Source organism: Pan paniscus, chromosome 11, assembly GCF_029289425.2.
Source record: "Pan paniscus chromosome 11, NHGRI_mPanPan1-v2.0_pri, whole genome shotgun sequence".
NCBI lineage: Eukaryota > Metazoa > Chordata > Mammalia > Primates > Hominidae > Pan > Pan paniscus.
Genome location: NC_073260.2, coordinates 8,642,770 through 8,658,653, shown reverse-complemented (window position 1 = coordinate 8,658,653; position 15,884 = coordinate 8,642,770). Strand labels below are relative to the sequence as shown.

The window sequence follows — 15,884 nt, the reverse complement described above, 5'->3', positions numbered from 1 at the left end:
GGCTACTGGGAACCGTGTGGAAAGGGATCTTCTTTCTGTTCAAATAGTGTTTTCTGTAGATCCCATCTCTCCATCCTCCTGAGCTCTCTCTTAGAAAATATCGGATTTCAGCAGCTTAGAATTGGACAGAAACTCAGAGGTCCGTTTCTCAATTATCTCTAACCCTGGTAAACAATAAATGGGATGATGAGTACAAGACAGTTTTGGTAAAAAGTCACACGCCACACAACGTGAGATTTTATTATTCCACGGGTGCTCCCTTGCCAATAGTAGACATGGCAGCTCGGCTCCCTTCCCTTCGGGTTCGCCTTATTGTTGCCAATTGTAAACATGGCCTCTAGGCCGTGAGTTCTCATTGGCAGCTGCTCTGAGTCCCCGCCCTTCCCCGCCCCTCCGAACGCAGCCGGGAGTTGTGGAGTCGGATAGCGCAGCTCCCGACTGAGCTGCGCCTGCGCAACTCATTGGCGCCAAGATGGCGATGGAGATGAGGCTTCCAGTGGCTCGCAAGCCTCTTAGCGAGAGACTGGGCCGCGACACTAAGAAACATCTAGTGGTGCCGGGGGATACAATCACTACGGACACAGGATTCATGCGGTACGTGGGGACTTGGGGGAGTCGAGGCTTCAGAGAGCGGCTTCAGGGCTCTCTGCACGTGGTCCAGGCCTCGTATCCCTGTGTGTGTAACTCCCCGCGGGACTCAGGGCACTTCGTCTGAGCATCCTACACGCCTCGCTTCCGAGCCTCGTGCTTCTTGCTCCCTGCATCTTGTGTGTCCCCGTCTGCATTTGTCTCAGCTCCCTGAAACCCTCCACTCCTGACCTCCGGTGGCTGTGACTTTTGGGTCTTCTGCCTGAAGTCCAAATCTTTGATCCTTCCTTGTGGGAGACCTGGAAAGCTGGGGAGGGTTAGGCGCAGGCTCTTTTCCAGTTTTCAGCTCTCTGAGGGGACGGTGGGCGTTCTTGGCTGCCTCCTCTTCAGTTTAGAATCCGTAATTGTTCGAGCTTAGGGCAAACAGTTACATTGTGCTGCATGCACCCATTTATACACATTTTGAATCTAAGGGGTGTAGTGCAGTGTATTGTGGTTAAGAGGGAAGGCTCTTGAGTCAGACAGTTGGGGTTCCAGTCCTGCTACCATCACATCTTATTAGCGGCATTGCCTCTCCACGGTCAGTTTCCTCATCTGTAAGATAGTGATAATAACAGTATGATACGGTAATGAGGATTAAATGAGACAATTATGTAAGAAAAGAAGTAAAACCAGCCATTATATCATCATAGATAACACTAGTGTTTCAACCTTTATTATTTTATTTTTTTTACTTGTATATGTACAAGGGGCACAGCATTCATAGCATTGCCCTTTAACCTGTTAGTTTAAGGTTAGTGGATACTAGGAAATTTTTTTTTCTTTTTTGAGACGGAGTCTGTCTTAGATCAGTCGTGCGATCTTGGCTCACTGCAACCTCTGCCTCCTGGGTTCAAGTGATTCTCCTGCCTCAGCCTCCTGAGTAGCTGGGATTACAGGTGCACGCCACCATGCCCAGCTAATTTTTGGTTTTTTTCTTTTAGTAGAGACAGGGTTTCACCATGTTGGCCAGGCTGGTCTCGATCCCCTGACCTCAAGTGTGATCTGCCCGCCTCGGCCTCCCAAAGTGCTGGGATTACAGGCATGAGCCACCATGCCTGGCCCCTAGGAAATCTCAAGATTCATTCTTTCATTAATGCTTTCAACATATATTTTGTGCAGTTGGGTTATTATGGCAGAGTGAAAAATCTCTGTCCTGGTGGAGTCCTAACAGGGAGAGATAGATAATAAGCGCAATGAATAAGTTATTCAGAATGTTAGGCAATAATGCAATAGGGAAAAAAGTGGAGCAGGGTCAATGGTATGTGGGGGGAATGGTGGCAACAGGGTGGGCTGTGTTTTCAATGGCACAGTCAAGGTAGGCCTGCTGCAGAAAGTGACACCTGAGCAGACCTGAGTGAGAGGAGTGATGTCCAAGTAGCTGTCTGGAGAAGGAGCACTGAAGGCAGAGGGAGCAGCCAGCACAGAAGCCACGCTTTGCAGGGGGAGCCTGTTAGCTTTGAGGAACACATTGTTCTTGAAGGGAGAGAGGTCACTTCGAGTTACCCTCGTATCCTTTCTTTGTATCTTCGCCTTGCATCAGGGGCCATGGAACGTATATGGGAGAAGAGAAGCTCATTGCATCTGTTGCTGGCTCTGTGGAGAGAGTAAACAAGTTGATCTGTGTGAAAGCTTTGAAAACCAGGTGAGAACAAAAGGTGTGTATTCCCTTTCTTGCAGCATCAGGTTGTACAACCAGGCTTTTCCTGCCCCCTCCTTATCCCCCACCCCACCCCTGCCTGCCCTGTCATGCTGTAAGTCTGAGGTTTTGACCATGACTGTAGGTGGGGTGGTGCAGATCAGTGCAGGCTTCAGAGGTTTCCCCATGTTATGTCACCACTCCAAGCCTTGGTTACCTCCTCTGCAAACTGAGTATAATAGCATGGCCTACTTCATAGGATTTTCTCTTTTTTTTTTTTTTTCGAGATGGAGTCTTACTCTGTTGCCGAGGCTGGAGTGCAGTGGCGTGATCTCGGCTCACTACAACCTTCGCCTCCCGGGTTCAAACAATTCTCCTTCTTCAGCCTCCCGAGTAGCTGGGATTACAGGCGCCCTCCACCACGCCTGGCTAATTTTTTTTGATTTTTAGTAGAGACAGGGTTTCACCATGTTGGCCAGGCTGGTCTCGAACTGCTGACCTCTGATGATTTCCCCCCACTTGGCCTCCCAAAGTGCTGGGATTACAGGCGTGAGCCACTGTGCCTGGCCTAGGATTTTCTTTAGAATTCAGTGAGATGGTGCCTGTAAAGTATTTAGCACAGAGCCTGATACCTAGAAGCATTCAATGAAGGTTAGCCCCAGAAAGCAAGCCAGTGGGGTTGGAACAGAGTGAGTGAGGGGGAGAGAAGGGGCAGATGTAAGCAGAGAGCTGAGGTGGGCGGGCGTGGGCCTGCCTTGTAGCCAGAGTAAGCATTTTCGCTTCTACTTTGTGTAATCTGGGAAGCACTGGAAGGGGTGGAGCAGAGGAGGGACTTGATCTGGACTTAAGCTCACTCTGGCTGCTGATGGGAGATTGAAGGGGGATAGGGCAAGCTTAGGGAGGTGGATTAGGGACCATACTCATGATCTGAAGTGATGGTGGCTTCAACTAAGGTGGGAGCAGTGGAAGGTGGAGGAGTGATTGGAATCTACACAGATTTTATTTTCCGAGTGTTTTTTTAAAATCATGAAAAGGTGTTGGGTTTTGTATTCTTTGGGCTTTACTGTGCATAGGACCCCGTCAACTGTGAATAGAAATAAGTTTACTTCTTCCTTTCCAATTTGGATGCCTTTTATTTCCTGCATATGTTTTAAGGGTAGAGCCAACAGGTTTTGCTACTGGACTTGTCCTGGAGCGTGAGAGAGAGAGAGGAATCAAGGAACTCTCCGAGGTTTTTGGCCTGAGCAACTGAGGGGATGGAGTCACCGTTGACTGAGATGGGGACAACTCATCCCCTATCTCGGTTTGCTATGGAGGACTGGAGGGGGCTGCGGGAAAGCTTAGTTTTGGGCTTGATACATTTGAAAATGCCTGTTAGTCATCTAGATGGCAGAGTTGGGTAGCTAGCAGTTGAGTAGGATTTGGAATTCAGGAGAGTGGCACAGTCACAGCACAGAGTGGTGTTTTAAAGGTATTAGATTGAGTGGCCGAAAAGTGAAGAGGTCTAAGGACTTAGCCTCAGCACTGAGTACGTCTCTTTAGAATCGCGGGTAAGGAACTAGCAGAGGGGCTTGAGAGGAGCAGACAGTGAGTGAGTGGAGGAGACGTGAGCAGACTTGTGTGGTTGGCGTCCTGGCTCAGATTTCCTTTCTCTTCCTTTGGCTGGTGCAGAACTCATCCATGTGCCACAGGAAAATAGTCCATGTTTTTCATTGTCGTGTAATTGAACAAAATAGGGTTTTTTGGCTAAATGAACTACTTGGAATAGTGATATGTCTAAGGATAGTTAATGGAGACTTTATACGTGGAGGAATGTTTGAAGTTAGCAGTTTCTGAAAGTAAGTCCAGACAATATAGTTACATGAATTTGCTGAATGTGGCGCCTGTTCCAGGCTTTCACCCTGTTGAACCGACATCTCAAATGGTGTGTGGTCTTGTCAGAAAGTCTGCTCACAGATGGATGAACCCCTTGTGTTTTGTCTTTCAGATACATTGGTGAAGTAGGAGACATCGTAGTGGGACGAATCACAGAGGTAACGTCGATATCAGATTGGTGTTTACAAAGTCGAGGCAGGCTGGCGATTTCATTCATGGGACAGTCATTCCACTTGTAGTTAACATGAAAAAGGCATTCATTGCATTTGGCCATTGTGTGGCTTCTGATGTAAATATGTGGCTTGTTCGATTTCAGATTACTGGTTAATTTTTTTTTTTTTGAGATGGAGTCTCGCTCTGTCCCCCAGGCTGGAGTGCAGCGGCACGATCTTGGCTCACTGCAACCTCCACCTCCCGGGTTCAAGCGATTCTCCTGCCTCAGCCTACCAAGTAGCTGGGATTACAGGCACCCGCCACCACGCCCGGCTAATTTTTGTATTTTTAGTAGAGACGGGGTTTCATTATATTGGTCAGGCTGGTCTCAAACTCCTGACCTCAAGTGATCCACCAGCTTCGGCCTCCCAAAGTGCTGGGATTACAGGCGTGAGCCACCATGTCTGGCCTTACTGGTTATTTATGATATGACACATCAACATGGAGCATGTGTCCAGGTGTGGAACTTGGCTTATAGGTTCAACAGAAGAGGTGGAAGGTGGAGACCAACTCCAGGCTGGATTCGGTCTTGCTGCTCTCGTCCATGAACCTTCCTGGAGGAGAGCTGGTAAGGGCTACAGCTGGGGCCATGGACTAGGGCCCAGTGGGCTGGGGGGGAGCCGTGGGACCCTTTGTTCCACCAGAGGACTTTGATTTACACTGAGGTTGCCCCTTTGACTCCTGTTTGTCTGCTGTGAAGTTTGCTGCCTAGATGTGTATGTAGACTTTTCACCCTGTCCAGGTCTCCCGAAAGAGGGAGCAGTTGGCATATGGTAGGATCAGAAACATCCATGGGGTGGGATCCCAACAGAGAGTTGGGGAGAGAAGCCCTTAGACGCTGGTTGTTAACAGTTTTCCTTTCTGGACATAACAGCCTTGCATAGTGAAGATGTTCCTTGAAAAGCTGTCTTTACATTAGGTTTTTGTGAATTGAAAGGCATTTCATTCAACCACATGTGGAATGTGGTTGTTGGCATTCCAGACAACCACAGTAACTAAGCCACAGCCTTTTGTAAAATGCCATGGTTCACCTTGATCTTCAGTCCAGCGTGTATTTACAGAGAGGCTTACTGTGCCAAGCTCTGTGCCGAATGCCAAGCACGATTGAGTTCCCCAGCAGGGGATATAAGATAACTGACCTAGTCCCTGGCAGTAGAAGAATAAATAAGCTGTGGTTATACAAAAGGAGATTTCAGTGAGAGAAGCTTGTAGGAAAGACAGGCATTGGAGTTGATCCTGGAAGGATGGAGAGACTTTAAATGACTAGTTCAGGGAATCTGAGATAAAGGGAAATGTATGAGCAGAGATATATCCAAGCAGGAGTTAGTCTGGTCCTGCTGGACCACAGAGGGCTGTCCTGGAAGATGACTATGGAAATGTTGGCTAGGTGAGATTGGGAGGGGTCTGAATGTTCCTCAGAGAAGGGAGGGAAAGAGGAAGAGAAGAGGAGCTGTGGAAAAGTCTTTTGAGATGGAAAGTCGTGATTATCACTGATTCCCCTCAAGTGGCTTGGGTTACCTACTGTTGCTATAGTTCTCAGTGCTTGAATATTGTGGTTGGCCTCAAAAATCTCAAAAGGAAGTGAAAGAGAAAGAAGTGATGGAGACCTTTCTGAGGATCTGGCTTAAGTAATGTCATTTCTTTGTGTATTTCAGAGGAGAAGATCTGCAGAAGATGAGCTTGCAATGAGAGGTTTCTTACAGGAAGGGGACCTTATCAGTGTATCCTGCGCTTTGCACTCCAGCCTCTTGATGCTTTTCTGTGGGACTGGGAAATGGGCCTTCCATTGTATGTCTCTGACAGAAGAACCGTGTCATCCTTGCAGGGATCCGAGTCTTAGACCAAATGTCGGGCTCTGCTGCATCCTTTCTCAGTCTCGTTAATTCAGGCTGACTCCCCAGCTCTTGTTGGGACCTGCTGCGAAGTCATTTCTTTGGGTCTTGTAACTTACGGTGGCCTGTGCTTTAGACTAGGCTTTTGTTAATGGTGTTAACTTTTAGCGCAGGGAGTGGAGAAGGTGTTGTTCACGTCGAGATATTAATGACAGGCCGAGTGTGGTGGCTCATGCCTGTAATCCCAGCGCTTTGGAAGGCCAAGGAGGGAGGACTGCTTGAGCCTAAGAGTTCAAGACCAGCCTGGGCAACATAGCAAGACCCCCCTCTCTACAAAAAAATTAAAAAAGAATTAGCCGGGCGTGGTGGCACATGCCTGTAGTCCTAGTTACTCAGGAGGCTGGGGCCAGAGGGTTGCTTGAGCCCAGGAGCTCAAGGCTATGATCACACCACTGCATTCCAGCTTGGGTGACAGAGCAAGACTCTGTCTCTATTTTATGTTATTTTTTTAATTTTTCTTTTCTTTTTTTTTTTTTAATGACGGAGTCTTGCTCTGTTGCCCAGACTGGAGTGCAGTGGCGCGATCTCGGCTCACTGCAACGTCCGCCTCTTGGATTCAAGCAATTCTGCCTTAGCCTCCCAAATAGCTAGGATTACCGGCGTGCGTCATGCCTGGCTAATTTTTGTATTTTTAGTAGAGACAGGTTTCACCATATTGGCCAGGCTGGTCTCAAACTCCTGACCTCAGGTGATCTGCCCACCTCGGCCTCCCAAAGTGCTGGGATTACGGGCATGAGCCACCATGCCTGGCCTCTGTATTTTATTTATTTATTTTTTTATTTTTTTGAGACGGAGTTTTACTCTTGTTGCCCAGGCTGGAGTGCAATGGTGGGATCTCGGCTCACTGCAACCTCTGCCTCCCGGGTTCAAGCGATTCTCCTGCCTCAGCCTCCTGAGTAGCTGGGATCACAGGCATGCGCCACTACACCCGACTAATTTTGTATTTTTAGTAGAGACGGGGTTTCTCCATGTTGGTCAGGCTGGTCTAGAACTCCTGACCTCAGGTGATCCACCTGCCTAAGCCTCCCAAAGTGCTGGGATTTCAGGTGTGAGCCACCGCACCTGGCCTTCTGTCTGTATTTTTTAAAAAAAGATATTCATGACAACCAAGGGGAGAGGTAAGGTCACAGTGATGTCCTCTGGGTCAAAGATTGTTGAGCCTGGACCATTGGAGAGGGGAGGAAAAGATGGAGGTGTGGGGTCAAGGGGCAGAGGCTGCAGAGGACAGGACAGTGTGTGGCCAAGGCTGCTGTTTGTTCCTTCATCACCCTGGCCAGGCTGAGGTCCAGGCAGTGTTCTCTGATGGAGCTGTCTCTTTGCACACGAGGAGCCTGAAATATGGAAAAGTAAGTCGGGCTCTTGATGTTCCTGTTTGCTGACAGACTACAAGGCTATTTTTGAATCCCCATAGCTCTCTGGAATTCTGGCCTAAAGAACCCCAGTAGCTAAGCATTAATAGAGGCTGGCATCCCACAAACTGATCGTGTTCCTTAAACGTAACATCAGGAAGGTCAGGGTTCACAGGGTCATGGGTCAGTAGCCTTGTAAAGAACAAGTTTTATCCTTTTTCTCCAAGGAGACTGACTTTCACCAGAAGAGCCCCTCCAACTGTGGGCTGGGAGGCGCAGCTGCCTCTCTTCCTCCAGGGGGCGCTGCAGCTCAGCACTGGGGCTGAGGCTGTCCTGGGAACAAAGGCAGGCTGGGTCTGGTTAAACAGCCCTTAGACAAACGTCCAGTCAGGCCAGTGGATGTTATTGCTGGCAAAGCTTGCTCTGTCATCTGAGCCTCTAAATGGAATTTCACTGCTTTTCTTGTACGAGGTTGCATTATTGAAGCTATTTACTATTTTAAGGAGAGCATACTTCCTAAAACAAATTAGGATTTACTAGTCTCTTAGTTTTATCTGGGTGAACGTTTTTATTTTCTGAGTGGAACAAAAACCTCTTCCCTTAATGGAGTGGCTGCAGACAGCCACGTTGATGTACATGGAGTAGGCAGAGGACTGCTGCAGTATGCTGACTTTCACAACCCTGGGTCCTGCGGACTCTTCCTTGGCAGGACGTGGACTTGAGCTGTCCTGCCAGGACCAGACATGGATTTGCACCCAGCTCCACCCATCTCCTTACCTACCCAGAGGCACACATCTCACAGGCAAGATGAGTGTTTGGGGTTCAGGTATGAGCTAGGGTCATGGAACAACGCAGTGCTCCTGGGCCAGCAGGAGGCTCCAGCTCACTTCCTCATTGGCTTCAGCTGCTCTAATGTCTGGCACATGAGTTCTGGCTTAGAGTGCAAGGAAGACTGCAAAGGGAAATGACAGAGAAGAGTATTGAAGGTCACCTTCTGCTGGGATGTATGAATAGCCTCTGAGTCCCAAAGCGTTCTCTGCAAAAATGTGTACTATGTGTATGCATGTAGGCGACAGCAATTATAAACAGGAAGGACACCAATTTGAATATACTTAGGATGTATATTCTGTAGTCTCCTTTTCATTCATCCCACCGTTCTTGCAGTGACCTAGCTTCGTGATATATTTCTTTAGCTAGGTCAGGGGGTTTTGGTCCAGGTTTCCCCCTCCCTGGTGAAACGGCAGAAGACCCACTTTCATGATTTGCCATGTGGTGCCTCAGTGATTCTCGGTAACAACGGCTTCATCTGGATTTACCCAACACCTGAGCACAAAGAAGAGGAAGCAGGGGGCTTCATTGCAAACCTGGAGGTGAGCAAACACTGTGGCCATTGTCAGTGGGATGGAGGGGGCTCAGTCTTTGCTGTGTTTTTGTGGCCAGTGAAGTTGGTTGTTTTTAGCTATGTTACTGGTGTAGGCTGAGTCACTTTGACTTTCCATCATGGTGTGTGCATGAAGCCCATATTATCTTCTCTCTTCTAAGGAGATGAACTCAGTGAATGGTTTGGTGTTTGTTGGTGGAGGTGGCAAAGTTGCAGGGTAATAGCCGAAGAGCCAGTGAAGAAGCCATTCTTTTTCTGTTTTTTTGTTTGTTTGTTTGTTTTGTTTTGTTTTGTTTTGTTTTGAGACGGAGTCTTGCTCTGTCGCCCAGGCTGGAGTGCAGTGGTGCCATCTCGGCTCACTGCAAGCTCCGCCTCCTGGGTTCAAGTGATTCTGCCTCAGCCTCCTGAGTAGCTGGGATTACAGGTGTGCCCCACCATGCTCTGCTAATTTTTCTATTTTTAGTAGAGATGGGGTTTCACCATGTTGGTCAGGCTGGTCTTGAATTCCTGACCTTGTGATCCACCCGCCTCGGCCTCCCAAAGTGCTGGGATTACAGGCATGAGACACTGCACCCTGCCCCATTCCTTTTAATCTCCCTTGGAGTTAGCTGTTTGGTTGATTTGGAGTTCCAGGGTGATACTGTCTGAGTCATAAATGATTTATTTGTGAATTTCTGTGGCTGGTCACGTATTTTGGTCCTGTTTGTATTTCCCTTCCCTTCTCTGTGTCTCCTTATAGCCTGTCTCTCTTGCTGATCGAGAGGTGATATCCCGGCTTCGGAACTGCATCATCTCTCTGGTAACTCAGAGGATGATGCTGTATGATACCAGCATCCTGTACTGCTATGAAGCATCCCTTCCACATCAGGTACTCTCCCCAGGGCCTCTCCCTTCTTCACTGATCTGTGAGCTGCTCTGTTGTTTGTTCAGAGACAATATGCACATCTCCCCAATACTTTCCCAACATCCATCAGTATGAACTGGCCTGAAACAGCCTTAATGAGTGTCTGGTAGATCTTTCCCTAAGAAACTTGCAATATTCTCAATGCCTAGTGTCAGTCTAAGGATTTTGGGGCAGGAGGTGTCAGGTGGGACTAGTTTATGAGAGCAACCTCTGGACTACATCTTACCTCTCCCAAATTTCAGCCAGCTTTTGGATGAATGTCAGAATAATATCTTTGTTCTTGTCGACTATATCCCAGAGCATCTTGCTGATTTATTAGGCTGCTTCTAGCAGATCATATCTTGTAACGCTTAGTCTCTGAGACATGAAAGGAATACAGAAAGTTTATGTTAACGGCTTGATTTATGTTTGGATTGGCTTGGTCTGTTTATGGTTGGTTTCTTTTCTGAACAAATGCCTTTTCCCTTTTTCAGATCAAAGACATCTTAAAGCCAGAAATAATGGAGGAGATTGTGATGGAAACACGCCAGAGGCTTTTAGAACAGGAGGGATAAGGAGGTGCTCCAGAAGCACGGGACTGTGGACCTTGCAGGAGTGAAGACTGTGATGTGTGGTCCCCATATGTGGCTCAGCGAAGACTCGAGAGATCATCCCTTTGTCTGCCTTGACGGCCCTGTGACGGCCTCCAGCCCACAGGCCTGCTTTCTCCTGTCCTAACACCAAGCCTGGGTGGCAGATGAACAGTGCTTCCTTGGGTTGCCAGCTGAGTCCCGGTATTAGGGAATAGTTTCAGCTCTTTCAAAGTGCACAGTGTTACAGTCGAATGGGCTCCCATCCTGGAATAATATGGAGAATCCTTTGTCTTCCACTCACTGTCATTCACAAGGCACAGTGCCCCATGAAATTGCCCCAATAGAAAACATGGCATCCCTGACCTCCAAATGGTCTGTTTTGGCCTCCATTCCTATATCCTTTAAATGACTGAGAATGCAGCTGGTAAAGTTGGAAGAATAAAGTTAACCAAGCAGGCCAGGCGCGGTGGCTCACGCCTATAATCCCAGCACTTAGGGAGGGCAAGGCGGGCAGATCACCTGAGGTCAATAGTTCGAGACCAGCCTGGCCAACAAGGTGAAACCCCATCTCTACTAAAAATACAAAAAATTAGCCAGGTGTGGTGGTGCGCACCTGTAGTCCCAGCTATTTGGGAGGCTGAGGTGGGAGAATCACTTGAACCTGGGAGGCGGAGGTTGCAGTGAGCTGAAATCGCGTATCGCACTCCCGCCTGGGTGACAGAGCGAGACTCTGTTTCAAAGAAAAAAAAAAACAAGCAGCCTTTTGCTTGGTTGGAATCTGATTTTCTGTTGCGTGTTCCTTGTAGCCATAGATGTGATTATGTCCACACCGGGCTGCCTTAATCTGTCCTGCTTGGAGAGTGACTTGTAAGATGCTGAATTATTCATGATAATAGAGTGAATGTTCTGGGTCCATGTACTCAGATAAACATGAAGAAAATAAGCTGAGAAAAATGGAGACTGGAAAAGCAAAGCTGTTTTCGTCCTATAATTGAAGTAGTGTGGAGCATTAACTTGTGGATAATTCAGAGTTAAAAGATAAAAAGACGCCAGAGTTCTCGCTGAAGAATGTGAGAATTCCTGTGCATTGTTTTTTCTGATGACTATCTAAAAATGGTGCCCTGATGTAGGTTTGGGGGAACATTCTTAAAAACAAGGGTGCTATGTGCCTGTAATCCAGCACTTTGGGAAGCTGAGTGGGCAGATCACCTGAGGTCAGGAGTTCAAGACCAGCCCGGCCAATACAGTGAAACCTCGTCTTTACCAAAAATACAAAAATTAGCCAGGTGTGGTGGCACAAGCCTGTATGTAGTCAGCTACTCAGGAGGCTGAGGCATGAGAATCGCTTGAATTCGGGAGGCGGAGGTTGCAGTGAGCTGAGATCACACCATTGCACTTCAGCCTAGGTGACACAGTGAGACTGTCTCGAAAGAAAAAAAGGAAAAAAAAAAAGGCAGCGGGACGTGGTGGCTCATGCCTGTAATCCCAGCACTTTGGGAGGCTGAGGTGGGTGGATCACAAGGTCAGATCGAGACCATCCTGGCTAACACGGTGAAACCCCATCTCTACTAAAAATACAGAAAAAACAAACCATAGCCTGGCATGGTGGCTGGCACCTGTAGTCTCTACTACTTGGGAGGCTGAGGCAGGAAAATGACGTGAACCCGGGAGGCGGAGCTTGCAGTGAGCTGAGATCGTGCCACTGCATTCCAGCCTGGGTGACAGAGTGAGACTGTCTCAAAAAAAAAAAAAAAAAAAAAAAGGGACACTATATGCAAGTGCTGTCTTCACATATGTGGCAAACTATTTTTTGTTTGTTTGTTTTTGAGACAGAGTGTCGCTGTGTTGCTAGGCTGGAGTGCAGTGGCTCAATCTCAGCTCACTGCAACCTCCACCTCCTGGGTTCAAGCAATTCTGCCTCAGCCTCCCAAGTAGCTGGGACTATAGGCATGCGCCACCACGCCCAGCTAATTTTTGTGTTTTTAGTAGAGATCGTTTCACCATGTTGACCAGGCTGGTCTCGATCTCTTGACCTTGTGATCCACCTGCCTCGGCCTCCCAAAGTGTTTGGATTACAGGTATGAACCACTCCACCCAGCCATATTTTTTGATACTTATAGACGTCTTTTTTTGTTTGTTTTTTTGAGACGGAGTCTTGCTCTGTCACCAGGTTGGAGTGCAGTGGCGCGATCTCGGCTCACTGCAACCTCCGCCTCCTGGGTTTAAGCGATTCTCCTGCCTAAGCCTCACACAATCACGTCTCAACCTCCTGGTCTCAACCAGTTTCCAACTTCAGCCTCCTGAGTAGCTGGGACTACAGGTGCTGAGCCACCACATCCAGCTAATTGTTTTTGTTTTTTGTTTTTCGGCAGAGATGAAGTCTCACTATGTTGCCCAGGCTGGTCTTGAACTCCTGACCTCAAGCAACTCTCCTGCTCAAGCCATCTTCCCACCTTAGCCTCCCAGAGTGTTGAGATTACAGGCATGAGCCACCACACGCTGCCTATTTTTTTTTATTTTTACGAATTTTTTTGTTGTTGCCCAGGCTCAAGCGATCCACCCACCTTTGCCTCCCAAAGTGCTGGGATTATGTGTGTGAGCCACAGCTCCTCGCCTCTTTTTTTGTTTTTCCTATCCCAAGTTGTATTACTAGTTTTGGGGAGTTTGCAGACAATTGAATATTCTATAGGCTGTGTTGCAGCTTTAGATGGATCGACCTGTCATGTTTTTGAGGTTATCCAGGCTGTATATCTCTGGAGAGAAGGGAATGGCAAAGAGTGGGAGTCTGAGTCAAGTTTGGTTTTGTTTTTTTAAGAGACAAGGTCTCTGTAATCCAGGCTGCAGTACACTGGCATGATCATGGCTCACTATAGACTTGGGCTCAAGCAATCTTCCTGCCTCAGCCTCCTGAGTAGCTGGGTTTGGTTTTCCCCAGGGCTATATGTCAGCTTATTTACCCTCCTCACTTGGTGTCTCCCAGCCTGCCAGCCCATGCTGTTCATCCAGTATCTGCTGAATGGTGATTACCTATTAAGTGGAACTAATACAAAAGTCTATCTAAAAGCAATTTTTGGTGATTATTTCCTTGCAGTGGCCCACTAGAGGGCGCCATTGTTAAGTGTAATTCCAGTAGGTGGTTTTTTGTTTTTTTTTTTTAAATGGAATAAACTGAAATCTTTACATGGTACTGAATCCCTTTAGTAACTTGGGGGGTTGCTTTAACTGAATCACTTTTAATTAAGATATATGAACTTGAAGGGATTTATTCAATATTTGACAATATTAATATTACTTTTTTTTTTTTTTTTTTTTGAGACAAAGTCTCGCCCTATCCCCCAGGGTGGAGTACAGTGATGGGATGTCAGCTCACTGCAACCTCCGCCTCCCGGGTTCACGTGATACTCTTGCCTCAGCTTCCTGCATAGCTGGGACTACAGGCACCCACCACCACACCCAGCTAATTTTTTTGTTTGTTTATTTGTTTGTTTTCCTGAGACAGAGTCTCACTCTGTCACCCAGGCTGGAGTGCAGTGGCGTAATCTTGGCTCACTGCAACCTCCACCTCCCGGGTTCAAGCAATTCTCCTGCCTCAGCCTCTTGAGTAGCTGGAACTACAGGCACGTGCCACCATGCCCAGCTAATTTTTTGTATGTTTAGTAGAGACGAGGTTTCACTGTGTTAACCAGGATGGTCTCTCTCTACTGACCTCGTGATCTGCCCGCCTCAGCCTCCCAAAGTGCTGGGATTACAGGAATGAGCCACCGCGCCCAGCTGAATTTTTATATTTTTAGTAGAGATGGGGTTTCGCCATGTTGGTCAGCCTGCTCTTGAACTCTTGAACTCAGGTGATCTGCCTGCCTTGGCCTCCTGAAGTGTTGGAATTACAGGTGTGAGCCACCACACCCAGCCAAGCAATATTTATTTCCGATTGTCAGGCATTTGCCAGGCTTTGGATTCTAGTTTTTAAGCCCTTAAAAGTATCATTCAGGGCCTATGTTCTCAGGACCTCTTGAGACTGTGCCTCGGTTTTTTAAAAAAGTATCATTCTACAGTATTATACAGGCATTTTTAAAGTACAATGGATTGGCCGGGTGCGGTGGCTCACACCTGTAATCCCAGCACTGTGGGAGGCTGAGGCGGGCGGATCACCTGAGGTTGGGAGTTCGAGATCAACCTGGCTAACATGGGGAAACCCCATCTCTACTAAAGATACAAAATGAGCTGGGTGTGGTGGTGGGTGCCTGTAATCCCTCAGGAGGCTGAGGCAGGTGAATTGCTTGAACCCGGGAGGTGGAGGTTGCAATGATCCGGGATCGTGCCACTGCACTCCAGCCTGGGTGACAGAGTGAGACTGTGTCTCCAAAAAAAAAATACAGTGCATCTCTAGAAAAAAATATTAGAGTCTGGGCATTGGGCATGGGGCTCACCTAAAACAAGAAAATGGCAAAGTGGAAAACTAGGGATAAGGCTTTAGATCAGGTGCAGTTGACCTCTGCTGTGACTCCCAGGAAGCATAGTCCCAATCTTTGTGGAAAACCAAATGAGATCTAGTTTGATCCTCATGAACCCTGTCTCTACAAAACAACAACAACAAAAAAAACGTAGGTGTGGTGGCATGTGCCTGTAGTCCCAGCTACTTGGGAGGCTGAGGCCAGAGGATCACCAGAACCCAGAAAGTCGAGGCTGCAGTGAGCTGAGATTGTGCCAGTGCACTCCAGCCTGGCCAACAGAGTAAGGCCCTGTCTTCAAACAAACAAACCAAATTAAACAAAAAACCCAAAACCCTTGTAAAGTAAGCTATGACCTCCATTTACGGGTGAAGAAATGAACTCAGAATTAAAGGGACTTGATGAAGCCCCTTTGCAATTGTGAATCAATGTAGATTTAAGCTCTAGGGAGGTGTCATAATGCAGTCCTTTAGAGGATGGACTGGGCTGACTGAAAGTTTATGGACCCAGAAATTTAATTCCAGCATTGAGGCTGATCTTTTGTTTGGATTGTTATTTTGCTTATTGCCCATCCTTCCATGTAGGTTCCATGAGGACAAGGGTGGGTTTCTTCCCCCACTACTGTGTCTCAGCACCTAAAGCAGTGCTTCACGTACAGATGTTCAATAAATGCTTCTTAAGTGAATTGTTATTTATTTTTTGAGACATGGTCTCTGTCTCCCAGACTGGAGGGCAGTGGCGCAATCTCAGCTCACTGCATCCTCTGCCTCCCAGACTCAAGCAATTCTCCTGCCTCAGCCTCCCAAGTAGCTGGGATTACAGGCATATGCCATCATGCCCGGCTAATTTCTGTATTTTTAGTAGTGAGGGGTTTCACCATGTTGGCCAGGCTGGTCTCAAAACTCGTGACCTCAAGTGATCCACCTGCCTTGGCCTCCCAAAGTTCTGGGATTACAAGTGTGAGCCACCGCACCCGGCCATGAA

The 15,884-nt window shown here is 47.7% G+C and overlaps 1 protein-coding gene across 2 annotated transcripts; it reads left to right on the top strand.

Moving 5' to 3' along the window:
• Window positions 1-385: 385 nt before the first annotated feature.
• On the top strand, window positions 386-13,637 carry EXOSC2 (exosome component 2). Of its 2 annotated transcripts, XM_003822375.6 has the most exons (9): window positions 386-594; window positions 2,171-2,272; window positions 4,254-4,299; window positions 4,833-4,922; window positions 6,010-6,075; window positions 7,524-7,592; window positions 8,789-8,965; window positions 9,716-9,844; window positions 10,354-13,637. In XM_003822375.6, the coding sequence occupies exons 1-9, from the start codon at window positions 473-475 to the stop codon at window positions 10,432-10,434; spliced, it is 882 nt and encodes a 293-aa protein (XP_003822423.1). In that variant the 5' UTR covers window positions 386-472; the 3' UTR covers window positions 10,435-13,637. The 2 variants fall into 2 exon arrangements, with proteins under 2 accessions (XP_003822423.1, XP_003822424.1); XM_003822376.6 differs by lacking the exon at window positions 7,524-7,592 and having other exon boundaries at window positions 439-594; window positions 8,798-8,965.
• Window positions 13,638-15,884: the final 2,247 nt, after the last annotated feature.

Excerpts from the sequence above, each read along its gene's own strand:
- EXOSC2 (XM_003822375.6), top strand. The coding sequence starts at position 473 with ATGGCGATGGAGATGAGGCTTCCAGTGGCTCGCAAGCCTCTTAGCGAG. Across the intron at positions 7,593-8,788 it reads GGAGCCTGAAATATGGAAAA|CTAGGTCAGGGGGTTTTGGT; the intron begins GTAAGTCGGGCT and ends ATATTTCTTTAG. Across the intron at positions 9,845-10,353 it reads AAGCATCCCTTCCACATCAG|ATCAAAGACATCTTAAAGCC; the intron begins GTACTCTCCCCA and ends TCCCTTTTTCAG.